The sequence below is a fragment of the Neovison vison genome, chromosome 5 (assembly GCF_020171115.1).
Source record: "Neovison vison isolate M4711 chromosome 5, ASM_NN_V1, whole genome shotgun sequence".
Lineage (NCBI taxonomy): Eukaryota > Metazoa > Chordata > Mammalia > Carnivora > Mustelidae > Neogale > Neogale vison.
In genome coordinates this window covers 19,406,545-19,431,636 of record NC_058095.1, presented here as the reverse complement: position 1 = coordinate 19,431,636, position 25,092 = coordinate 19,406,545, and the positions used below count along the sequence as shown (strand labels likewise).

Sequence of the window (25,092 nt, the reverse complement as noted above, 5' to 3'; positions counted from 1 at the left end):
AAAATCTTTTAAAAATAAGTCAATAAATAGATGACAATGCCCTGAATTTTTGACAATGTTGGATATCACAGCTTTAAATTTTCTTCACCATTCTGTTGAGATGACATCTCATTGCTTAAATTTGCATTGTTCTGATTACCATTAAGTTTGAACATCTTTTCATATATTTGTTGGGCTCATGTGATTTCCCTTGTATGAAATCTCTATATAATTTTGCCCCCTTTTACCTGGGTTGTTAATCTTTACAATTAGCAGGGGCACCTGGGTGGCTCAGTGGGTTAAAGCCTCTGCCTTCAGCTCGGGTCGTGGTCTCAGGGTCCTGGGATCAGGCCCCACATCAGGCTCCCTGTTCAGCGGGGAGCCTGCTTCCCCCTCTCTTCTGCCTGCCTCTGCCTACTTGTGATCTCTCTCTGTTAAATAAACAAAATCTTTTAAAAAATCTTAACAATTAGCAGTTTTGCAGACGGTCTTTGTGTATTGCAGATAATAACCCTTTGTTTTGAGTTGTAAATACTCAACTATTTTTTGTTTTTTTTTTTACTTTGTTCATGGTTTTTTCTTTTATGCCTTTTAAATGTTTAATTTTTATGTATTGAAATATACCCATCCTTTCTTTTATGACTCCTGGGTTTCTGTTAAACAACCTCATATAGCATGTACATTTCATTTGCAGGTAAAAGTTTCATTTGATCTGACCACTATTCAAATAAAATACCTGGATGAGGAAAATGAAGAGGTAAGTATATGATGATACCCATGGGCAGCTGTTCAGAAAACAGATCTTCTTTCTCAAGAGTGATGGTGAATCAAAAAGTTCAGACTGGTGTTTTTTCATTGTGTAGTCATTTAAATGTACTTGATAATCGCATGTTCTGAGCTGACGGTGGCATCCGAGATGGAATTGAGAAATAAGGAAGCAACATTGAAGAAGGAAATTTGAGAGAGAACTTTTAAAACTATATAGTGATATAGTTGAAATATACCACAAGCCACCATTTAGTTTATGGTAAACCTTTATTGAGTGGTTACGTGTCAGACTAATAACCATACTGTGCTTTAAGTGTTAGTTATTATATTTTACCCATGAGGAAACTGAGGCCCAGAGAACCTAAGTGACTTGCCCAGAAGCACAGAAGCTTGGAAATAGTGGAGTTAGGGGTTCATTCCATACCTTCTGGCTCCAGAGCCCAGGCTATTAACCACTATAAATGCTGCCTCTTAATGTACCTGAAATAAAAGGAGGGTATAGAAATTAAGCAATAAAAGTCCTTAATTGAGGCGCCTGGGTGGCTCAGTGGGTTAAAGCCTCTGCCTTCGGCTCAGGTCATAATCTCAGGGTCCTGGGATTGAGCCCCACATCAGGCCGTCTGCTCAGCAGGGCAAGGAGCCTGCTTCCCTGCCCCCCTCTCCCTGCCTCTCTCCCTGCTTGTGATCTCTGTCTGTCAGATAAACTCTTTTTTAATTTTTATTTATTTATTTATTTTTAAAGATTTTATTTATTTATTGTCAGAGACAAAGGGAGAGAAAGCGAGCGAGCACAGGCAGACAAAGAGGCAGGCAGAGGCAGAGGGAGAAGCAGGCTCCCTGCCGAGCAAGGAGCCCGACGCGGGACTCGATTCCAGGACCCTGGGATCATGACCCAAGCTGAAGGCAGCTGCCCAACCAACTGAGCCACCCAGGCGTCCCAGATAAACCCTTTTTAAAAAGTCCTTAATTATTATTCACAATCAGTTCATTATACTGGAAAAGCCCCCAGTCTGAGATTGTGCATTTTACCTGTGAGGCTGGTCCTAGCAACAAAAATGTTCATTTGACAGGAAGTTTATAATTCACTGTTGCTTTTGTCTTTTTACAGGTATCCATTAATAGTCAAGGTGAGTTCTTGAGAGAACCTGTTCAGCTTTATTTAAAAGCTTTAGTCTGTTCTTGAGTGTATACATTTCCATTTACACTCAGATATTGCTGCAGTGTTTACTTTAGAGTGGAATTTAGTATACAGTAAGTTGACATCTCATTCACTCAGCCGTGGACCTTAGTTACATAGCAGATTTTTATTTTGTAGCAGTTTTTTGTGTATAGATCAGTGCCTTTGATTGGACCCTAAGGACAGCTTTAATGAAGGGTCTCTTAAAATTTAAGACACTAATCTTCTGAAAATATGCCTCGCATTCAAACATACAACTCCATTCTCCTGGTGTTGCCTTTGTCCCTGATGTGGTACATATATTACTGTCCGCTTACAAACATAAAGTGGTATTCCCAGAACTTATTTATAAGATGGCTAGTTGTTCAGAGCTTTGAACGCCTTTTTCCTTGGAACAGTGTTCTGTATGAAGGTCAGGGTCCCAGACTAGCTCCCCACCAAGCTTATTTTAACCAGCTCTAACGATAGTTAATGATGATAATTTTATTGTGCTTTGAAGATACTGCCTTTTTTTTCCCCCCACAAATTGAAGGTTTACGGCAACCCTGCATCACTTTGTCCAAATGCATTTGCTCAGTCTGTGTCCCATTTTGCTAATGCTCTCATTATTTCAAACCTTTTCATTGTTATATTATATATATTATTATGATCTGTGACCCATAATTATGATTTGTTAAATGCCTAGATGATAATTAGCATTTTTAGCAGTAAAGAATTTTTTTAAATTAAGGTGTGTACTTTTATTTTTAAGGCATAATGCAGTTACACACTTAATAGATTGCAGATATTAGAAACATAATTTTTATATGCACTGGGAAACAACAAAAATTCATTTGACTCGGTTTTTTGCAAGTGGTCTGGACCAAACTGGCAACATGTTGAGGTCTGTCTGCATTAACACTACCCATGAACTCCCTTGCGTCCTGAGCGTCACTAAACCTAGTGTGAAGCAGCTGGGTTGAGGTTTCATAGCTGGAAGTCTCCAGTAGTAAACAGAGGAGGATGTGAGAGAGAGAGAACTAATCTACTAGTAGTTTCTGTTTGCAGTGGGATGGGAGGGGAGTTTATCAGCCAAAAGGTAGCAGCTGCTCCTGTATAAGGATTGTAAGCAGGAAATTCTTAAAAGTCAGGATTGGCAGTACTTAAATAGAATCTTTTGGGCTGGTGAAGAAATATCACAGTGTCTGTTCTTTGTTCTTTGTCTTTTTAGGAGAGTATGAAGAAGCACTTAAGGTAATGGTCATTTCATCTTACTTTCTTTAAAAATTACTTCTTGGGCGCCTGGGTGGCTCAGTGGGTTAAGCTGCTGCCTTCTGCTCAGGTCATGATCTCAGGGTCCTGGGATCAAGTCCTGCATCGGGCTCTCTGCTCGGCGGGGAGCCTGCTTCTTCCTCTCTCTCTTTCTCTGCCTGCCTCTCTGCCTACTTGTGATCTCTCTCTGTCAAATAAATAAATAAAATCTTTAAAAATACTTCTTGACTAGGGGTGCCTGGGTGGCTCAGTCCGTTAGGCAGCTGCCTTTGGCTCAGGTCATGATCCCAGAGTCCTGGGATTGGGCTCCCTGCTCCGTGGGGAGCCTGCTTCTCCTCTCCACCTCCCCCTGCTCGTGCTCTCTACCTCTCTTTCCTGCAGAGAAATAAATAAATAAATAAAATCTTTGGGGAAAAACATTTATTGACTAAAACTAGAACCTGAACTCCGGTAGCCGTGGGCAGAAACTAATGCAACACAGCAGAACTGATTTTTAGAGAGAGTGTGACGAGGGGGACATACCCCTCAGCAAAAGGCAACTCCTGTTATTAAAGGTTCTTTCTAGTTACTGTTCCTTCTCATTTCTGGTCTTGGTATAACCATTGTAGCATTTAAAAATACAAAGGGGCACCTAGGTGACTCATTCATTGGGTGTCTGACTCTTGATCTCGGCTCAGGTCTTGATCTCAGGATCATGGATTCAAGCCCCTCACTGGAGACTCCACAGTGGGTGCAGAGCCTACTTAAAAAAATTATAGTTAAAAAAATAAAAATAACTCTGTGAAATGATGCTTTCTGGTTCATATTTTCATCTCCTAACTTTACCTTGTTTCCTCTAGAATGTTAGAGGATAATGCGGGAGACTTTAAGGTACAAACTATTGAGTTCACTATCTGTTGCTTGTCAGTAATAACTTAAAGCTTTCCTCAAGGTCAGTTCTTTAAGGTGTGCCCAGCTGTCCCTTCATTACCACCTTTGTGATTAAGATTGACTACCTTTTATGATCTTCTAAATCATGACTAAACTTCTTTCCATAATCACTTTTGGTCTAGGGAGGAAAAGGCAAGATTTTTTTTTTTTTTTTAAAGTGGGCTTCACGCCCATTGTGGAGCCCAAGGAAGGGCTTGAACTCACAATTAAGACCTGAGCTGAGGGGCGCCTGGGTGGCTCAGTGGGTTAAAGCCTCTGCCTTCGGCTCAGGTCATGATCCCAGGGTCCTGGGATCGAGCCCCGCATTGGGCTCTCTGCTCAGCAGGGAGCCTGCTTCCCTTCCTCTCTCTCTGCCTGCCTCTCTGCCTACTTGAGATCTCTGTCTCTCAAATAAATAAATAAAATCTTTAAAAAAAAAAATCATCAGATCAGAAATGATGCTTAACTGACTGAGCCACCCAGGTGCCCCAAGGCAAGATGTTTTTAAACTGGGAGCTGGATTTACCCTTTTTGTTGCCATTGCGGGTGCCGCTGGATTCAATAGTTTAGCCAGTCTTGGTTTTTATTCACAAATCCTTATTTACCAGATAGTTTCTTGGTTTTGGACATTCGGGCCCCACCCTGGTTTCTCTTAGCTGAGATACTCATTTTTTAGCAATCTCACACTTCACAGTTTCCTTCTTCCCAGTTTTCATGTGGTCTTCTATTTCCTCTTTGCCTTTTTTTTTTTTTTTTTTTTTAAGAGCATGCAGAGGAGCAAGGGGGTAGGGCAGAAGGAGAGAGAGAATCTTAAGCAGGCTCCCTGCCCAGCATAGAGCCCAACTTGGGGCTTGATCTCACAACCCTGAGATCATGTCCAGAGCCAAAATCAGGAATTGGGCACTTAACTGACTGAGCTACCCAGGTGTGCCCCATTTCCTCTTTGTTTTTAAGCTGTTGTAAGGACTTGTCTCCCACACCCTTTCACCTTTGTCCAACTCCTCCTGGCTTTTCTCTTGCCCTGTTCTCAGAAGTTTCACTAAAAAAAAAAAGCCTATGGTCTTCAAAACTATTCTTTCCCATAATCACTGTTTACATAGTCAGAAATCTCGGACTTCAGGGGGTGCCTGGGTGGTTCAGTTGGTTCAGTGTCTGCCTTTGGCTCACGTCGTAATCTCGGGGTCATGGGACCGAACCCCAGATAGGCCCTGCAGAGCAAGGAGTCTACTCACTGCCTCCCACCCCCACACTTGTGCTTGAGTGTTCTCTCTCTCTCTCTCTCAAATAAAATCTTAAAAAAATACTCAGACCTTGAGAGTCTAGATGTTGTTAGAAGCCTGTCCTGTCTCAGGAAGCAAGACTTTTTAATACACATTTTTACATAGTACTTGCTATATGATATTTAAGATCCCATGTTTATATTTTGACACATTGCATTATAGTCATTTCTTTTTTTTTTTTAAAGATTTTATTTATTTATTTGAGAGAGAGAGACAGTGAGAGAGAGCACGAGCGAGGAGAAGGTCAGAGAGCGAAGCAGACTCCCCATGGAGCTGGGAGCCTGATGCGGGACTCGATCCCGGCACTCCAGGATCACGCCCTGAGCCGAAGGCAGTCGTCCAACCAACTGAGCCACCCAGGCGTCCCGCATTATAGTCATTTCTTGAGCAGTTTTTTCCACAGACTGTACCATACATCTTACTACCAGCTTTTTGGCTTATGGTCTAGAATAGAGGCTGGCAAAGCAGCCAGTGGGCTAGCCGTATGTTTTTATAAATAAAGTTCTATAGGAACTTAGCTGTTCCTATTACGTAGTGTCTCTGGCTGCTTTTGTGCAGACTTGAGAGGAAAACTGTATGGCCTGGAAGCCTAAAATATTTATTATATGGCCCTTCAAGAAAATTTCCTGATCTCTGATCTTAAAATAATACCTTTCAAGTTTTTTGCCATAGAATGCTATTTTTTTTAATTTATTTATTTTCAGAAAAACAGTATGTATTATTTTTTCACCACACCCAGTGCTCCATGCAATCCGTGCTCTCTGTAATACCCACCACCTGGTACCCCAACCTCCCACCACCCCCCCGCCACTTCAAACCCCTCAGATTGTTTTTCAGAGTCCATAGTCTCTCATGGTTCACCTCCCCTAGAATGCTATTTTTTTTTAAAGATTTTATTTATTTATTTGATAGAGATCACAAGTAGGCATAGAGGCAGGCAGAGAGAGATGGAAGCAGGTCCCCTGCTGAGCAGAGAGCCCGATGCGGGACTCAATCCCAGGACCCTGAGATCATGACCTGAGCCGAAGACAGCGGCTTAACCCACTGAGCTACCCAGGCGCCCCGAATGCTATTTGTAAATGGAAGCTTTAAGTTTGATGTGTAAAAATAGATGATAAAACAGTTCTTGTCACTGGGTGACAAATGGGGAGATCCAGAAACTGATGGAGTTGACCTCTATTCTCTTCTTGGACACTGTAGTACCTTCATGGAACCTTAAATGTTCCCTGAAGTAGAGTTTTCAACATAGGATTTTTAAGAAGGTGCTCTTCAAAAAGAGGTAACAACTCCAGCATGCTTTCCAAAACACTATTCAGATGAAAAAATAAATGCTTAGGGCACCTCGGTGGCTCAGTTGGTTAAGCGACTGCCTTCAGCTCAGGTCATGATCCTGGAGTCCTGGGATCAAGTCCCTCATCGGGCTCCCTGCTCAGCAAGGAGTCTCCTTCTCCCTCTGACCTTCTCCCCTCTCATACTCGCTCTCTCTCAAGTAAATACATAAAATTTTTAAAAAATAATAATAATAAAATAAACAAACAGTTATAGGCTATAACTTTAAGTTTGGGTTGTGGTAGTCTGGGATTGACTTTTTTTGAAAAGTTGAGATTACAATCAATAAATGGGGTCATAACATAAAACCCTGTTCAACAGAAAAGTAGTAACCCAGTTAATGAGAACATCTCACCTAATAAAGCGCTATCCTAAACCTATTGTATTTTTGATAATAAAACCATTCCTGATTAACATACTGGACAAAAAATAGGATGACTGTTAACATTGTCATTAGATTTGATAAAATAAAGGTAAATCCTAATATTTTCAACATAAATCGTCGTACCCCTTCTGTTTAGATGTCTTTGAGTTTTCATTTGGGAAAGGAGAATTACACAATATGTTTTAATTTTATAATGTGTCCTCTCAGATGGCAGTTAAGCAGGGAAACCAACTCCAGATGCAAGTCCACGAAGGCTCCCGTGTCGACGAAGCCCCAGCGCCAACAGTACCAGAAAAACGGCCCATCATGAGGGCAGGGAAGAAGCCACTTGCACATTATTCATCACTGGTGAGGGTCTTAGGATCAGACATGAAGACCCCAGAGGAGCCTGCGGCACAGGTATGAAGGGAATGGACCTGTCTACATTTTTCCTAGCCTTACGTCTCTTGGTGTTGTAACATTTGAACTGTCCCTTGGAGATTGGGCAGTTACTGTGCCCATCTCTGCCTGACTTTCGGAAACGGGTAACTGGTCCTGGAGAAAGGGGCAGGAGGGTGATATAGAGACTTTGTTTTCCGTTCATACTTCTTCCTGTTCTTTATTGGGGTTTTTTTGACCATTCATTTATATTATTTGACAAAAGAAACCTCAGAGTACTACATTTTAGGAAAATTATTTTAAACAAGGGCGCCTGGCTGGCTCAGTTGGTAGAAAATGCAACTCTTGATCTCAGAGTTGTGAGTTCAAGCCACATAAGTAGAAATTACTTAAAAAAAAAAAAGTCAGGGACGCCTGGGTGGCGCAGTTAGTTGGACGACTGCCTTCGGCTCAGGGCGTGATCCTGGAGTCCCGGGATCGAGTCCCACATCAGGCTCCCAGCTCCATGGGGAGTCTGCTTTGCTCTCTGACCTTCTCCTCGCTCATGCTCTCTCTCACACTCTCTCTCTCTCAAATAAATAAATAAATAAATAAATAAATAAATAAGTCAAAGTCTTTTTGAAAAAATAAATATCTCCGGGGGAAAAAAGCAGCGTCCAAGATCTTGGGTTGTATTTCCTTGCAGCAGTTTCCACTTGCTCCACGTGATGCAGACCAGCCTCAAGACAAGCCCCCAGACTGGTTCACAAGCTACCTGGAGACAGTGAGTGTTCTCTCTGGTGTGGGTTTTAGCAGCCATTGGAGTGTGGGAGAAAGCTGAACCCAGACGTCTGCTGCCTCTGATGCAGGGGAATGAAGAGGGTTAGCTAATCATTTCCAAACTGGAGCAGTTCTAGTCCAGAAACCTCCTCACTTCTACAGGGATGTATCAGAAAAAGAGGGAGCCTAAATCTAAGTTGAGGGAAAGGGACAAGTCTCTGTGCTTGAGAAGGAAGAGGTTAAAGTTTACTCATCAAAATGATCTCTTGGTATCCCCTTTGAACCAGTGTACATGTGGAAAGAGTAGACGTTTTGCTACATTTCTGTCCATTCATTCAGTAGCTACTAGCTGTTTATGATGTTCTTATACGGAGACAGGGAGGTGTCTGGTCTGTTTGACATCTTCAGGTTTTTTCCCAATGTTGGAACTGAGGTTTTTTTCCCTATTTTCTGCTCTGTATTCTAGTTCAGAGAACAAGTGGTTAAAGAAACGGTTGAGAAACTTGAACAGAAATTACACGAGAAGCTAGTCCTCCAGAACCCATCCCTGGGTTCCTGTCCATCAGAAGTCTCAATGCCCATTTCAGAGGAAACACTGTTTTTGCCAGAAAACCAGTTCAGCTGGCACATTGCTTGCAACAGCTGCCAAAGGAGTATTGTTGGTGTGCGCTACCAGTGCAGGTGAGCCATCCCTTCAGAGCAGGGAGCTTTTAGAAGACCCCTGAACAGGGCTTCCTGGCATCCTGGAGAGGTATCGGGAAACTGGGCATACGTACCTCTGATGGTGCGCATAGCAGCTCTAGACTGGAAACAAGCTGTTCATCACCCACGAGAAATACTCTTGAAAGGGTAACCATTCAGACTGTTGATGTGTTCAGATACACACTTGAACTAACAGAGGCAAAGTTACGTTCCCCCAAAACAAAATTATATCTGCAGGAATTCTCTACCTGTTGTTCCACATGCATTCCTATCTTGCTTGCTCCCGTAGATTTTCCTTTGAAATGGATACATGTTAAGTGCTGTTGCCTTCATTTTATTAATAAGAAACTTGAGGGCGCCTGGGTGGCTCAGTGGGTTAAGCAGCTGTCTTCAGCTCGGGTCATGATCCCAGGGTCCTGGGATCGAGTCCCATATCGGGCTCTCTGCTCAGCAGGGAGCCTGCTTCCTCCTCTCTCTCTCTGCCTGCCTCTCTGCCTACATGTGATCTCTCTCTGTCAAAATAAATAAATAAAATCTTAAAAAAAAAAAAAAAGAAAGAAAGAAAAGAAACTTGAGACAGGGCATGGCCAGGTGACAGGCTCTGGTTACCACCTCGCTGGTAGGACAGCCAGTATGGAAGTCGGTCTCCTCTCTCACTCCCTCTGGTACTTCCCATGCTTTTCCCCACAGCCTGTGCCCATCCTACAACATCTGTGAAGATTGTGAATCGGGGCCGTACGCGCATGACTCCAACCACATCCTGCTGAAGTTGCGGAGACCTGTGGTGGGTTCCTCTGAAGCCTTCTCTCATCCGAGGTTCCCCGCCCCTCGTCTCCCTGCTGCTCTGGAACAAGCCAGGTAAAGCCATAAGTACATGGAAGCCTTGTTCTCAGAAGGGCATCTTGGTTGTGGTGTTGGGGCATGAATTACAGGACCTCAGACAGTCTCCATAGTTCCTGCGCGTTTCCAGTTAGTGTGTGACAACGGGGACCGTGAGCTGAAGCTAATGAGACAGAAATGAGAACTGTAGGAAGACGTTAAGCTAGAAGCTGGCACTGATGGAGGCTACAAGGGGCTCAAATAAGCTTCAAGATTGTTTATGAGGTTTTTTTTTTAAACTTTTCATTTGTCACCTCACAGGCTTCAGAAACAGGTCGACAAAAATTTTCTTAAGGCAGAAAAGCAAAGGTTGCGAGCTGAGAAGAAACAGCGAAAGGCAGAGGTCAAGGAACTCAAAAAGCAGCTTAAGCTCCACAGGAAGATTCATCTGTGGAGTTCCATCCACGGACTGCAGAGCCCCAGGTCCCCTTTGGGCCGACCTGAGAGCCTGCTGCAGTCACACACGCTGATGTAAGTGCGGGGCCAGGGTGGGCACCAGAGCTGGCGATTCAGCCAGCCGAAACCGGGACATTAACCAGGTTTTCTCATACTTACCGGCAGTTCCTAACACCCAAACTGTTCCAGCTTCCGTCTTAGTGGCACCAGGTGGCTCAGACAAGTTAAGCACCCAGCTTTGTCTCAGGTCATGATCTCCAGGTCTTGAGATCAAGCCCCGAGTCAGACCTCTGAGCTCAGTGGCGGTCTGATGAAGTTTCTCTCTCCCTCTCTGCATACTCGCTTGCATGCACACTACCTCTCTGCCTCGCACTCAAATAAATAAATCTTAAAATAATAATAATTAGGGGTGCCTAGGTAGCTCAGTTGTGAAATGTCTGCCTTTGGCTTAGGTCAGGATCCCAGAATCCTGGGATCAAGCCCTTCATTAGGCTCCCTGTTTGCTGGGGAGCCTGCTTCTCCCTCTCCTGCTCTGCCTACTTGTGTTTCCTCTCTCACTGTCTCTCTCTCTCTCTGTCACATAGATGAATAAAAATCTCTAACTTAAAAAAGAAAAGGAATTAAAACTCCCATTCTCTGATCCTAGCATTCTTAAAGGGTGGTTTGTAGTCCTTGTTGACAGAGCAGCCAATAAGGTTCCAGACTGGCCGGTAGGACTTCTCTTGAGTGGAGGCAGTTGGGATTTGAAGAGCCTGACTCTGTAGTTCTTATATTTATGGATGCTTATCCTCACCATGGCTCTTCATTTCAGGAGTAAGATTTTATTTTTAACTAACCTTCACACCCAACATGGGGCCCAAATTTACAACCCAGAGATCAGGAGTTGCCAGCCAAGTACCCCAAATCTGTCTCGTTTTTTATTTTTACTTATTAAGATTTGTCTATGGGGTGCCTCAGTGGCTCATTCATTTAAGCGTCTGACTTTAACTCAGGTCATGATCTTGGGGTCCTAGGATGGAGCCCCCTCGGGCTTTGTGCTCAGTGTGGTGTCTGTTTCTCCCTCTCTGTCTGCCTCCCCTCATCCACCCACTCGTGCATTCTTGCACACTGTTTCTCTCTCAGATAAACAAAATTGATTTTATTTGTTTATTTGAGAGAGAGAGTCGTGGGGGTGGGATGGAGGGAGAGAATCTCCAGCAGACTCCACACTGAGCATGGAGCTCAGCGCGGGGCTCCATCCCACAACCCTGAGATGACCTAAGCTGAAATCAAGAGTTGGACGCCCAACCAGCTGAGCCACTCAGGCACCCCTCTGTCTTGTTCTTCCAAAAATGTTATTAGTATTTTTTTTTTATGATTTTTAAGTAGTCTGTACCCCCAATGTCGGACTCAAACTTAACTCCTAGATAAAGAGTCATGTGCTCCACTGACTGAGCTGCCCAGGTGCCTCCTGTTAGTATTTTTTGTTGTTGTTGTTGTTGTTAAGATTTTATTTATTTATTTGACAGAGAGAGATCACAAGTAGGCAGAGAGGCAGACAGAGAGAGAGGGGAAAGCAGGGACTTTGAGATCATGACCTGAGCCAAAGGCAGAGTCTTAAACCACTGAGCCACCCAGGTACCCCCTATCAGTATTATTTTTGAGGCAAATGCATTAGTACGTTAAGAGTCACTCTCAGGGACGCCTGGGTGGCTAAGTTGGTTAAGCATTTGCCTTCGGCTCAGGTCATGATCCCAGGGTTCTGGGATAGAGTCCCACATCAGGCTCTCTGCTCAGCATGGAGCCTGCTTCTCCTCTGCCTCTTATGCCTGCTGCTCTCTGCTTCTGCTTGCTTGCTCTCTCTGACAAATAAACAAATAATCTTTAAAAAAAAAAAAAAAGTTACTCTCAGCCTCTTGAATCATGTGTTAGATATTCAGAAGCCATTGTACCCAAAACAAGTGACTCTCTGAATTTTCTGTTCAGGCTCCCTTTGCAGCCCTGTGCCCCAGTTATGCCGACCCTCAGTGCAGCATTTGTGGATGAGAATTTGCCCGATGGGACTCACCTTCAGCCAGGAACCAAGTTTATCAAGCACTGGAGGATGAAAAATACAGGAAATGTCAAGTGGAGTGGAGACACAAAGGTATTTTTTCTCCCCCACGGACTGAAGCTGGGGTGACCTAAAGTGACAGTGCTCAGCTGACAAGCTTGCTTTCTCTTGTCCCTGTTCTTTTCAGCTTAAGTTCATGTGGGGAAACCTAACTTTGGCTTCTACAGAAAAGAAGGATGTTTTGGTTCCCTGCCTGAAGGCCGGCCATGTGGGGGTTGTGTCGGTGGAGTTCATCGCTCCAGCCTTGGAGGGAACGTATACTTCCCATTGGCGTCTTTCTCACAAAGGACAGCAGTTCGGGCCTCGGGTCTGGTGCAGTATCATAGTGGATCCTTTCCCCTCCACAGAGGGCCCTGAAAACATTGAAAAGGGCATGATTCACTCAAGCAAAGCTGATGAGCTCACCTGCCAGCAAGAGGTGAGCGCTGGAAGGGGAGTCACGCTGCAGCAGCCTGCGCAGACTGGCCGCTTCTCCCCCTCACACCAGTGTGCTTGTACTGGGCCCATTCCTCAGGCTTTGCTGGCATGTCCTTAGGATCTTGGTGCAGGCATCCCTCAGTGCTTTTTTATCTCTTCATAGTGATGTTTGGCCAGCCTCTCTGCTATCTGTGGGAAGACAGGCCTCCCTGGCCTGTTGAACGGCAAGACCGATGGCTTTGCTCCTTAACGATCACCTCTCCTAAACTTTCCATGCCTGTGTTCCCTAAATGCTAATGAAGTCTTGCCCTTGTTTTCAGTTGGTATAGGTTTTTTGTTTTTGTTTTTTTTAAAGATATTTCCCTTCATTAGTGGGGCACTGTCCCCCTTCCCCACCCACCCCCAGATGGTAGAGTACTGTTTTTAGAGCATTTTACTGCTTAGATTCAGTTAACCAAAGTTAACGTCATCCTTTTGACAGTTGTTACTATGGTTACTCTAACTTGTCATTAAAGGAAGCAGGGTGAAGGGGGTAATAAGTGAACACTGTGGGTTTTTTTGCAACTAATCTGTAAGTCTAAAATGATCTCGAAACAAGTTTTAAAACACATAGACGTGCAGCAGTGTTTCGATATTTAGGGAGGCAGCTGTCAGTTGACCTTCTGTTCATTTGAGTGCCTAAAACCCTTTGTCCTGATGGTTTTTCTGTATAGGAGACTTTTCTTCTGGCTAAAGAAGAAATTCAGCTTGATGAAGCAACTAAGCAGACCAAAGGGACAGGAACCTCCATTCCACAGAAGACAAAAAATGTTGCTAACGAGAGGGAGCTCTACATCCCATCCGTGGACCTTCTGACTGCCCAGGTAGAAGACTGAGCACTTTGGGAGGCTAGGGACAGAAGGCAGTGGGGAGTCCTTACCCCGTTGACGAGAAGGTGGTATAGGGACAGACAGTGCTCAGAGAGTCAGAGATCTGCCTGCCCACAGTAGCAAGGAAGATCAGTAGTGGAAGCAGATCTCTAAATGTTTCTTCTCTGCATCGGAAACTCACTCTTGGGCTTCCCCACAGCTTCCCTTTAGTTGCCTCTGCGTTTCTGCTTTTCGGATTCACTTTCACCCCCACTGCCTTTTCTCTCTTTCCTGCCGCTTGGTTATTTGGACATCTGGTTCCCGCTTCACTCTTCTTGATTTCACCTGATTGAGGGGCGGCATGAATTTGAACAGAGTCCAGGAAGGTGTGGAGCTCTGTGGCCTGCGCAGGTCCCCTCGAGACAAAACCTGGCTCCAGCATCCGCTGCAAGTCACCTAACATTGCCCTTTTTGTCCTCAGGACCTGCTGTCTTTTGAGCTGTTGGATATAAACATTGTCCAAGAGTTGGAGAGAGTGCCCCACAATACTCCCGTGGGTAAGAATGTCATTCCACCCAGGTCATTCAATTTATTAATAAGACAACAAAAGTGTCACACCCTAGACCCTGGTAGTGAGAATCTTCTTCTGAGGAACTGCACGGCAAAGATTTCTCCTACAGTATGACATTAAAACTGCACCCGTGGGTCCATTTTCCTCCTTTTTCCTATTGTCTGTCAGAGTCAACAATACATGTTTGTGCAAGGCTTCTGTGCCGTAAAGGGACCCTTGAGAAGCCTGGCTGGCTCGTTCATATGGCTCTTGGTCCTGGGGTTATGAGTTTGAGCCTCATGTTCATGTAGGGCTTACTTAAAATCTTTGAAAGCAGGGGGATGGGGGTCCTTCTCCATTTTTCTCTAAATGTTTATCCTTTATGTTCCTGGTTCTGTGTCTTAGCCATGGTTTCTCAGGCCAGACGACTGTGATCCTTTTCATTGATCTGAGGTACTTGCACACCTCATGGTCTGGAGGAATTCTTTGTAACAGGCCTTAAAGCCTACCTAGGTTTATTTCAGCCCTGCAGGAGGCAAGAAGCCTGTGAGCTATTGCTTCTAGACACTGACCGTTAATGATGTGTTGCTTTTTTTTTTGGTTGATGGTTCTTCTTTTTTCATTCTCCAGATATGACCCCCTGCATGTCTCCTCTGCCGCATGACAATCCTTTAATAGAGAAGCCAGGCTTGGGGCAGATACAGGAAGAGAGCGAAGGGGCGGGATTTAAAGTGCTTCCTGGTAAGGGGTTCATTATTTGTCTGGTGTTTGCGTTGTCCCCTCCTGTATTACACCATACTCCTTCCTATACTTACATTAGCATGTTCGTGGGATGTCTGTAGCTTCTCCGTTTTCTGAAGTCTCCTCACCTTCCCATGGGCCTGATAGCGGCTGTTCTTGGCGTGGAATCCTCACGGGTATGTGGCTTTAGGAAGCCCCTCAACAGCAACAGGCAGGGTTCATGTCTTTCAGATTCCACAGCCTCATTGAAGAGGAAGGCTCAGAACAGTGCCTCAGTGGAAGAAGCAGAAGTTGACCTGAGTGGGACCCAATTCGTGTGTGAGACCGTAATCCGATCCCTTACCTTGGACGCTGCCCCGGATCACAACCCACCTTGCAGACAGAAGTCTGTGCACAGTGAGTGTCCCTGAGGTCCCCCAGCTAGCAGGGCAGTGTGTGAATTGTGACTGCCAGACCTGAGGGGGGAAAAGGGCTCCTCTTACTGAGAGTGGCGGTTGGTGGTTTCTTTTTTTTTTTTCCTTTTTTTTTTTTTTTTTAAGATTTTATTTCTTTATTTGACAGAAATCACAAGTAGGCAGAGAGAGGGAGATGCAGGCTCCCTGCTGAGCAGAGAGCCCGATGTGGGGCTCAATCCCAGGACCCTGAGATCATGACCTGAGCAGAAGGCAGAGGCTTAACCCTCTGAGCCACCCAGGCGCCCCTGGTGGTTTTTTTTAGACCCCACATACTCTACCCGAATCTTTTAGATTTTTTTTTTTTTTTTAGAGGAACACAAGCAGGGGCAGTGGGAGAGGGAGAAGCAGGGAGCCCGTTGCAGGGCTCGATCCCAGAATCCTGGGATCATGACCTGAGCCGAAGACAGAGGTTTAACGACTGAGCCACCCAGGCTTCCCTACCCAACTCTTAATTATAGCCTCGGATGCAAGGCAGCCACCATAGCCCCTTTTCACCCTTTCTCGGGGGCAGAATTACAGCTGCATGACTCAGGCACAGCAGCCCCTTGGCATCCAGCTGCCTGGAGTCTACACTGAGGAGTCTTCCTATAAGCTGACCGAGCTCTTCAGCAGACACCTCCACTGGCAGCTGAGTTGTGTCCTTTCTCCAGTGACACAGTCTAGGAAATAGTGGGCAGAAGCAGGAGTACCAATTAATTTCCCAAGGTTAAATCCTGCTGTAATCAATTTCTTTTGTAACAGAAACGTATAGATACTGGATAGGTAGCGACCATACTATGTATTTCAAGAACTATCCAAAACTTCAAATTCTCGTGCATCAAAATAATACGGAAAAATTTCTTTTGTTTATTTTAATGAAATTTGGCCAATGCTTTTTTTTTTTTTAAGATTTTATTTATTTATTTGACAGAGCTCACAAGTAAGCAGAGAGACAGGCAGAGAGAGAGAGGAGGAAGCAGGCTCCCTGCCGAGCAGAGAGCCCCATGTGGGGCTCGATCCCAGGATCCTGGGATCATGACCAGAGCCAAGGGCAGAGGCTTTAACCCGATGAGCCACCCAGGTGCCCCTGGCCTATGCTTTTAAATATAGTTTGTCTCACTCTTGTTTCAAGATACACACTCACTTCCCCTTCCCCCCACAGACTTAGGTACAAATGCATAGCAAAAATATGTTTGCAGCAGTTATCTCTGATAGAATTATAGGGTTTTTTTTTTTTCTCCTCATCCTTGTTTTCCCAGTTTTCTGCCATGACTGTTCATTACTTAGCAGAGGAAAGTAGGCATATGCAGTACTTACCACCTGACATTTTCTGTTGCTGTAGCACCATTAGCTAATATATCAGTTTTGATTTGTCTTTAAGATTCATGGTGCTCCGGGGCGCCTGGGTGGTTCAGTCATTAAGCATCTCCCTTCGGCTCAGGTCATGATCTCAGGGTCCTGGGATCCAGCCCCGTGTCATGCTCCCTGCTCCGCGGGAAGCCTGATTCTCCCTCTCCCGTTCCCCCTGCTTGTGTTCCCTCTCTCGCTGTGTGTCTCTCTGTCAAATAAATAAATAAAATCTTTAAAGAAAAAAAATTCATGGCACTTCTCAGAAGCCTTGGTGTTTCTCTTTACCTCATGAGCTTCAGTTCTTCTGGCTTTGCCTGGGCTTCAGACTTAGAATGTGGCCATTAATGGTTCTAGCGGCAGCCCTTTCCCTCTGGGCATCCCCCTCCTCTGGCTCAAGGCTTTATCAGGTAAGGGTAGTACTGGGAGCTGCTTTTAGCTTATAGCTTAAAATGAACTGCTTCCATCCTTCAGTGAAATTTCCCTCCCCTGAAGAAGGACCACTTGGAGATGAGCAGGAGGAGACTGTCCATAGCGCCAAAGAAGCTGTTGTGGAGGAGGAAGAGGAGGACGAGGAGGAGGAAGAGGAGGACGAGCTCAAAGATGAAGTTCAGAGTCAGTCCTCTACTTCTTCAGAGGATTACATCATCATCCTGCCTGAGTGCTTTGACACTAGTCGCCCCCTGGGTGACTCCATGTACAGCTCTGCGCTCTCACAGCCGGGCCTGGAGCGAGGGGCTGAAGGCGAACCTGGGGTTGAGGCGGGGGAGAGACTCACTGGAGGGGAGAACCAGCTGCAGGAGCAGAGCATCAGTGACATCCTCATGACCTCACAGACTCTGGATACAGTGCCCCTCACACCAGAGGTGGTGGGGCCTCCGACCCAGCTGTCCAGGTACCATCCGCACCCCGCTCAGCCAGGCTGTTGTTCACAAGTGGAATAGGGAGGAAACAGTTCCATCTCAAAACCTGTTTTGTTGTTGTTGTTGTTTGTTTTTTGTGAGCACAGGAGGAGACTTTTTCCCATAGGAAAGTCTGAATTTAGATGAATAAAAGTTGTATTTCCCAGAATTTGTGGATTCTGAATTTAAAGCTGTGCTTGTTTTTAATTATCTGAGCGTAGTCTGTCTACTTCTGTTTTGATCATTGAGAGCCAGTTTCTTGTTTGGTTTGATTTTTTGCTTTTGCTGCCAAAACCCAGGGTCGAAGAGAGCCAGTTTTTTGTTTTGTTTTGTTTTAAGATTTTATTTATTTATTTGACAGAGATCACAAGTAGGCAGAGAAGCAGGCCCCCTGCTGAGCAGAGAGCCCGATGTGGGACTCGATCCCAGGTCCCTGAGACCATGACCTGAGCCGAAGGCAGCGGCTTAACCCACTGAGCCACCCAGGCGCCCTGAAGAGAGCCATTTTTTAAACACAAATGTAGCTGAATGCCCCCTTGCTCTGTTGAAGCATGGGTAAAGACACCAAGATTCATTCTTATGTTAACCCAAAGTACAAGAGAAAGCTTAACCTACTATGAAAAAAATACATTCTAAAACCAGAGAACAGTTATTTTTCATCATCTGATCTGTGTGTGTCACTGTTCTCTCATGGTATGGCAGAGGATGGAGCCTTGACTAGGATTTAGGCCACTCTCTCGGGCAGCTAGACATTTCCCTTTAGCAGGACCATTTAATGGAGCAGGGAGTGACCTGACTCAAGCTGGGCTTTCTAGTTTGAGTGTGGCTAAGGAGGAGAACCACAGGTAGAATGAGCCCTTCCTACCTGATCCCTGCATTCAGACATGAGATCTGGGTCAGAAAAGGGAAGCCTTTGTAGAGAATCCGCCACAGCTGTGCTATGTGTACTGTGTCTCCAGCGTTCCCATAGGTGCCTTTTCCACTGACTTTCGATATTGTCTTTCTGAAAGGAGCCCTCCTTGTACACAGCTGGATGGTTCCCCAGGATTGGATTTACCAGTTACCATACCAGAAGTTTCTTCAGTCCCCGATCAGATCAGAGGAGGTAACGACCAGAGCCTGAGCTTCATGTCTTTTTCTGTGCTCCTTTCTGATGAAACCAGGCATAAATAGGCACTCTGTCTTCATGATTCGTGGCATTATTCGGAAACCTGCCCATCTCTTTTTCTGTGGCCCTCCCTCACATTCTTTTCTATTCTCTAGCTTCATATTTATTAAGTGAGACCTCACAGAGGCAGGCATTGTGCTGCAGTGGCAAGAACACAGGGTTTGGAGCTAGACCAGTCTAGGTTCCAGGCCCAGCTGCCCCTTTCCTCACTGTGTGACCGTGAAGCGGTTCAGCACAGTCATAAAACCTGCGGGGCTGTTTTTTTAGCACCTTAAAGTTGTTAGTAGACCTTCAAAGTCACTTCCCACTCTTAATTTAAAAAAAAAAAAAAAAAAAAACTAAATGTACTTAAAAACTAATAAATAAATTGGTATGATAGCTTTATGGACTTAGTTTTTTGGAATCAATGAACAGTTACCTTGCACTGCATTCTGGGCAGTTCCTCCTTATCACTTAAAACCATCTGCAAAATTTCCCAAATATTTTAAATAAATAAAAGCTGTGATCAGATTGCTGCTTGCCTCTCAAAACTCGCCCCACTATGAGTTAAGAAACACTAGGCACTTGTGGATGCCACATCTAACCTATAGCTCTTTTGCTTTTAGAGCCCAGAGGCTCATCAGGACTTGTAAACAGCAGACAGAAGAGCTCTGACCACTCAAGGTAACTGGACCTTGCGCAGCCTCTTCTTCAGAAGCAGGTGGCTATATATATACTAGTATTGCTTCTGCTTGCACAAGCTTCTCAAACCGTGTGCCTCCAGAGGGCAGAGAAGGAGAACCATCATTACTTCTTGTTCTTTCTTTTCCTGAAGCTTGTGAACAACACTGAACAGAGGGCTACAGTTACGTTTTAAGAGTGTTCACATTCCAGGGGTACCTGGCTGGCTTAGCCCGTATAGCGTATGACTCTTGATCTCGGGGTTGTGAGCTCGGCCCCACATTGGGTGTAGAGATAACTTGAAAAATAAAATCTTAAAAAAAAAAAAGTTCACAGTCCAGACCAGTACTTTCAAATTTATCTCACCTTAGTACCAAAGAAAGCAGGAAGGCTAAGCCCACGGTGTGTCTTCATAGTAGTTTCTTAAACATGCCTGCCTCTTTGCTTCCAGTCATCTCAGATCCGTGGCAAGGTGGATTCCTCCCTACGGTGTCCAGAAAATTACATTTCCTTTGGAGGTGTGTCCTCTGAGATGATAATTAAGCAGACAGACTGCTAAATACCCTTTTTTTGCCCTTGACCACATAATAGTCAGTTGGGACAGAAAGCCAGTGTTCTACAGAAAGAGGAGTGTCTTTTCTGCATGCCCCTTAACCTTGCAGCAGTAGAGCTGGACTCTACATCAAACCAAGATTTTAGCCATAAAACTAATAGGAAAATGATCACATTCTCTTTTTTACATCTGACTTTTTTCCTCAGGGAAATCAATTTTCTTTCAAGGATTAGAGCCCAGATTAGCTTGTAGGAAGCTAATGGTTTGTGTTTTTTAGGGAGATAATTTGGTTTTCCTCCCCAGGCACCACCACCACGGGAGCAGCATTGCCGGAGGACTCGTGAAGGGGGCTTTGTCTGTTGCTGCTTCTGCATACAAGGCCTTGTTTGCTGGGCCACCAGTCACTGCCCAGGTCAGTGTATGTTTCCTTTTCTTCGACCGAAGCCAAATCACTGGGAAAATGATGCTCCCTGCCTGGACTGGAAAGTAGTATGGCATTCTGGCACTTTCTAGCTATAGGACTTTAGCCAAGTTACTTAAGGGAAGAAAGGAAAAAGACCTAATGTTTGAGGACCTGTTACATGTGGGGAACTCTTGCAAGTACGTGTTACAAGGTGAGGAAGACACCAGTCCTTGCTCAAAAGACAGTGGGACACAAGTAAGGTACATAGTTAGTGTAAGATCCTGCGCCAGTGTTCTTGGGTGGAACACCTCGGCCACCCCTGCTGTGGGCCCCTCTGTGGGGCCAAAGAAGGCTTCCTGGTAGATGGCGCCTGAGCTCAGTTCTTAAGGACAAAATAAGTATGTGCCAGGAAAGGGGAATAGAAAGAGCATTGTGACAGAGACTAGCCAGTAAAAAGAGTTGGAAACGTGAGCCGGCAAGGTGAATTTGGGCTGGGAAAAGTAAAAAGAGAAAAGCCCAATTTATGTAGGTGGGCGTGCTGTGTTGAGTGGTTTAGGTGTTACTTTAAGACTTCTGTTGGAGGGAGGGGCAGTGAATGGGCCTTAGGAAAATGATTAACATCAGATTTGTGCCTAGAAAGGTAATTCCATTACCATGTGGAGGTTGGGGGAGCCCTAAAGAAATCCATTTGAGAACCCATGTGTAGATGGAAAATAAGGGTAGAAGAGAAAGAGAAATGGCAGAACTTGGGAGACCATGATTAAGAGGCTAGAAGGAAGTCGAGGAATCCTGAGTTTCTGGCTTTGGACAGATAGTATCATTCACTAAGATGAGATATCCAAGAAGGAGGATATATTTGGGCAGGAGGAGAAGAAAATTAGGTCCATTTTGGATGGTGTGGAGTTGGAGGCACGTTACCCACAGTGCAGCTGGGCATGTTCCTGTGGCTCAGAGGAGTGATTTGGCCTGGTGGTCAAGTCCCCTGTATATACACATTCCAGCAGAAACCATGTGATTCAGTGAGAGTTTCCAGGAAGAAAGGGTATAAAAGCAAGATGGAGCCTTTAAGAATCCAAGAAAGAGGGGCTCCTGCATGGCTCAGTTGTTAAGCATCTGCCTTCGGCTCAGGTCATGATCCCAGGGTCCTGGGATCGAGTCCTGCATCTACTCCTACGCCGCCAGAAGCCTGCTTCTTCCTCTCCCACTCCTTCGCTTGTGTTCCCTCTCTCACTGTGTCTCTCTCTGTCAAATAAATAAAATCTTAAAAAAAAAAAAAAAAATCCAGAAAAGAAGGGCCCTGCCCAGGGGCCTGAGAAGTAGGAGGAGAATGTGCTGGATGGAGCTCAGGGAAGGGAACTTGAATGGGGAGGAAGGGCCAGAGGCCCCAGAGAACAGGGAGCAGGTGGAGAGGCCTTGGAGTATGCCTCATTCTCCAATAGCTGGAGCACAGAGGGAAAGAGCGAAAGCTGGGCCGCAGAAGGCAGAGCGAGATTGGTGTTTCTACACTTGACCGAGCCAGTAGCAAAGGAGGTTAACAGTCTAGAGGTGATACACAGAAGGAGATTTCTGAGGTGATGAGAAATCACAAAATAGCAAGCAAAAGGATGTGTGGAGGGATGATTCTAGAAAGGAGGATGATAGTTTATTCTGAAATAAGAGGGAAGAAGGGAACAGTGGAGTTAGGTATAGAGAGAAATGCCAGAGACTGTGTTCAATAGGTATACACACTCTTGTCCTAATCCTCTCAACAACCCTTCCAAACGAGGTATTTTGTATCTGTTTCCTACACAAGAGAATTAATTGGTAGGACGGTAAGTAATTGGTAAGAGAGTAATCCAGGAAGGAAATCTTGCCGTTTGCAGCAACGTGGTTGGAGCTAGAGGGTATATTATGCCAAGCGAAGAAAGTCCGAGAAAGACAAATACCATATGATTTCATTCATATGTGGAATTTAAGAAACAAAACAGAGGAGCATAGGGGAAGGGAAGGAAAACTAAAATAGGACGAAAACAGAGAAGGAGACAAATTATAAGAGACTCTTAACTCTAGGGAACAAACTGAGGGTTGATGGAGGGGAGGGGCGGGGCTGGGGTAACTGGGTGATGGGCACTAAGGAGGGCACGTGATGGAATGAGCATTGGGTGTGATATGCAACTGATGAATTGCTGAACTCTACCCCTGAAACTAGTAATACACTATCTGTTAATTTAAAAAAAAAAAAAATGGTAATCCTAAATGGTAGGATTTAGGAAGGTTCTGTGTCCACGACAGGGCTTGGCTTTAAAGAGGGAGGTAAAGGAGTGTTAGCTCCCTCTTTCATGGATTGCTTCTGATCTTTAAAAAAAGGGGGGGGGGGTGGAATGCCAAGAAGGTCGCCCAAGATGTCATTTCACAAACAGTTTCTTTTTTTTTTTTTTTTTAAAGATTTTATTTATTTATTTGACAGAGAGAGAGGAAGGGAAGCAGGCTCCCTGCTGAGCAGAGAGCCCGATGCGGGACTCGATCCCAGGACCTTGAGATCATAACCTGAGCCCAAGGCAGCGGCTTAACCCACTGAGCCACCCAGGCGCCCCACAAACAGTTTCTTGTTTAGCTCCTTTGCGTAGCTGACCCCGCTCTCCCGGTGGCGTCTCTGCCCCTGCCTCCACTGGCCCCATCAGCACAGTTAGCTCTATCTTCACAGTATTTCCAGTACTTGCTTACATCTTTTCCTTTATCGGGCCAAAGGACGGTTCCTGAGTTGCCCAGTTCCGGGTACAAACACGGGGAATCCAGAGGGGGGCCTTCCCAGCCCTCCCTCAGGTGGTGCGCGATGGTGGCAGGTGGACAGGAGTGGACCCACCCTTGTGTTGAATTCCCTAATATTTTAAACAGATCTTGGAAAGATTGGTATGATTTACAAGATAGTAACAATTGACAAGGCACATACGTGATACCGAAAACATTGTTCTGCTTTTCTGGACTCTATACAGCCAATAGTTTCTGAAGATCAGACAGCAGCCCTGATGGCCCATCTCTTCGAAATGGGATTCTGTGACCGGCAGCTGAACCTCAGGCTGCTGAAGAAACACAATTACAACATCCTGCAGGTTGTGACGGAACTGCTTCAGGTCAACAACAATGACTGGTACAGCCACCGCTACTGAGGAGGGCCCTCGTATTAAATCATTAGCCTGCTGCTCAGAGATGATCTTTATTCTGTCCTTGGAGGCATAGGGGAGAAAGCCCTGGCTTATTTTTTAATCTGATGAATCTATAGAGCCCATTATTGAATTATCAAGACAGTACCTGCATTACAGTATTTTGGGGAGCAAATCAAAGACCAGAACTGAAGCAGAGACATCAGATGAATTGTAGGAAAACGGTTTTTCAGTTGATCTGTATAAAGCTCCGGTCTCCATTGTAGTGCATCTGAAGAGCGTAACTTGAACTTCCTATAGAACCGTTTTTCTTTCTGCTTGTATCAAAGTTGAGTATTTTCCTTTGGTTAAATGTGGATGTTTCTATGGGGATATCTGTTGTCAGTTTTTAAAAGAAATTAACCTAACCTCGGAAGTTGTTTTCAAGAATTCTTAACAATTTTTCTAGCCCACCCCAAGCCTCGTTATCTGTGTGGTATTGAAATGACACCCAGAGCCCCAGAGAAATCTTGTTACTCCAGCTTTGTTCAAGGGCAAAGTCAATTCCCTGCAAGACTTAGTGATCAGCACTGTTGTTTTCTAGAGACCCCACTGGTACATTCAGGAAGATCACCTTGTGGGTCCCCGTACTTCAGTGAAAGGAGGAGGGAATGTGCTCGTTAACCCACCAGCACCTGTTAGCAGTGTTTACTGTAGTCATTTTGCATACACTTTTCTTTATTTAAGGGAACAAATTTAAGTAGATAGTGTGAAATATTTTGCTAATACTGTAGAGAAGGGAAAAACTTTTATTAAAAGGAAAAAAAATAATGGTTACCTTTTTTTCTTAAGGTCAAGGTAGATGTTAACAGTTGAAAGGTGGAAAGTGAAAGGCAGGCTCCGAGCTCTATGTAGTCAAGTCAGTTCAGGGGCAGGCAAATAGGAAATGCTGATGGCTTCTTGAATGTTTGAAATCTGCTCAAAGGTATCTAGCCTGAGCGAGCCTAGCACAGGGGAGACTTTTGCAAACAAAAAGTTTGTTTCAGGGAACAAACTGAAAAATTTTTGAGTTAACCCCAGAAGGAAGGGGAAAGCTTGCTGCCAGGGCCCCAGGTCTTCATTCTATTTACAGAAAGGAGTCTTGGGTACAATGGGTGAAGGAAAAGGTAACAAAAAAAAACAACACTAAAAGCTATTATTCATGAAAATGACTTCCAGAAAAAGAAGACTCTTAACCCTCATCCAAAAGGGGGAAGGATAGTAAACTAGTATTATTTAACCTGGTTGGTATTTATAATGAATGATGATGTTAATTAATCATTAGTCATCATGATGTTTATTTACAGTATACTTCTTGACCGCTATTAAATAAACCGAGATTCAGACTGCGAGCCAACCGGGCTGTTCATTATTTAAAACGTTTTTATTCGGGTTTCTGGGTAGAGGCCGAGCGGCAGGATGTGTGTAATTAATTGGGTTGATTTGGGGCGGGACCTGTTCTGACCTCCTGAATCGTTATTGCAGGGGTCCAGGAGGACCCTGAGGTCCAGCCGTCCGTCCGATTGTACTTGTATGTAACCGCTTCAAGAATGGTCAAATAAAGATTCTTTGAAAGCCCTGCCTGGAGTAGCTGGTGCTTGCGGAAGCAGCGGCGGGGCGGTGGGGT

The 25,092-nt window shown here is 44.8% G+C and overlaps 1 protein-coding gene across 2 annotated transcripts in view; it reads left to right on the top strand.

The window, feature by feature from the left end:
- NBR1 (NBR1 autophagy cargo receptor) overlaps positions 1-25,044 on the top strand; it is a 32,671-nt gene extending 7,627 nt beyond the window's left edge. For both annotated transcript variants that reach the window (XM_044247840.1, XM_044247839.1), the window contains exons 3-21: positions 674-736; positions 1,856-1,874; positions 3,135-3,157; positions 7,286-7,477; positions 8,142-8,219; positions 8,682-8,896; positions 9,608-9,775; positions 10,058-10,267; positions 12,158-12,317; positions 12,412-12,702; positions 13,415-13,564; positions 14,031-14,106; positions 14,730-14,840; positions 15,072-15,236; positions 17,096-17,516; positions 18,534-18,628; positions 19,297-19,354; positions 20,208-20,316; positions 23,280-25,044. In XM_044247840.1, coding sequence (XP_044103775.1) covers positions 674-736; positions 1,856-1,874; positions 3,135-3,157; positions 7,286-7,477; positions 8,142-8,219; positions 8,682-8,896; positions 9,608-9,775; positions 10,058-10,267; positions 12,158-12,317; positions 12,412-12,702; positions 13,415-13,564; positions 14,031-14,106; positions 14,730-14,840; positions 15,072-15,236; positions 17,096-17,516; positions 18,534-18,628; positions 19,297-19,354; positions 20,208-20,316; positions 23,280-23,453 — 2,778 coding nt within the window. In that variant the 3' untranslated portion in view covers positions 23,454-25,044. The remainder of the gene's footprint in view (positions 1-673; positions 737-1,855; positions 1,875-3,134; positions 3,158-7,285; positions 7,478-8,141; positions 8,220-8,681; positions 8,897-9,607; positions 9,776-10,057; positions 10,268-12,157; positions 12,318-12,411; positions 12,703-13,414; positions 13,565-14,030; positions 14,107-14,729; positions 14,841-15,071; positions 15,237-17,095; positions 17,517-18,533; positions 18,629-19,296; positions 19,355-20,207; positions 20,317-23,279) is intronic.
- The last annotated feature ends 48 nt before the right edge of the window (positions 25,045-25,092 follow it).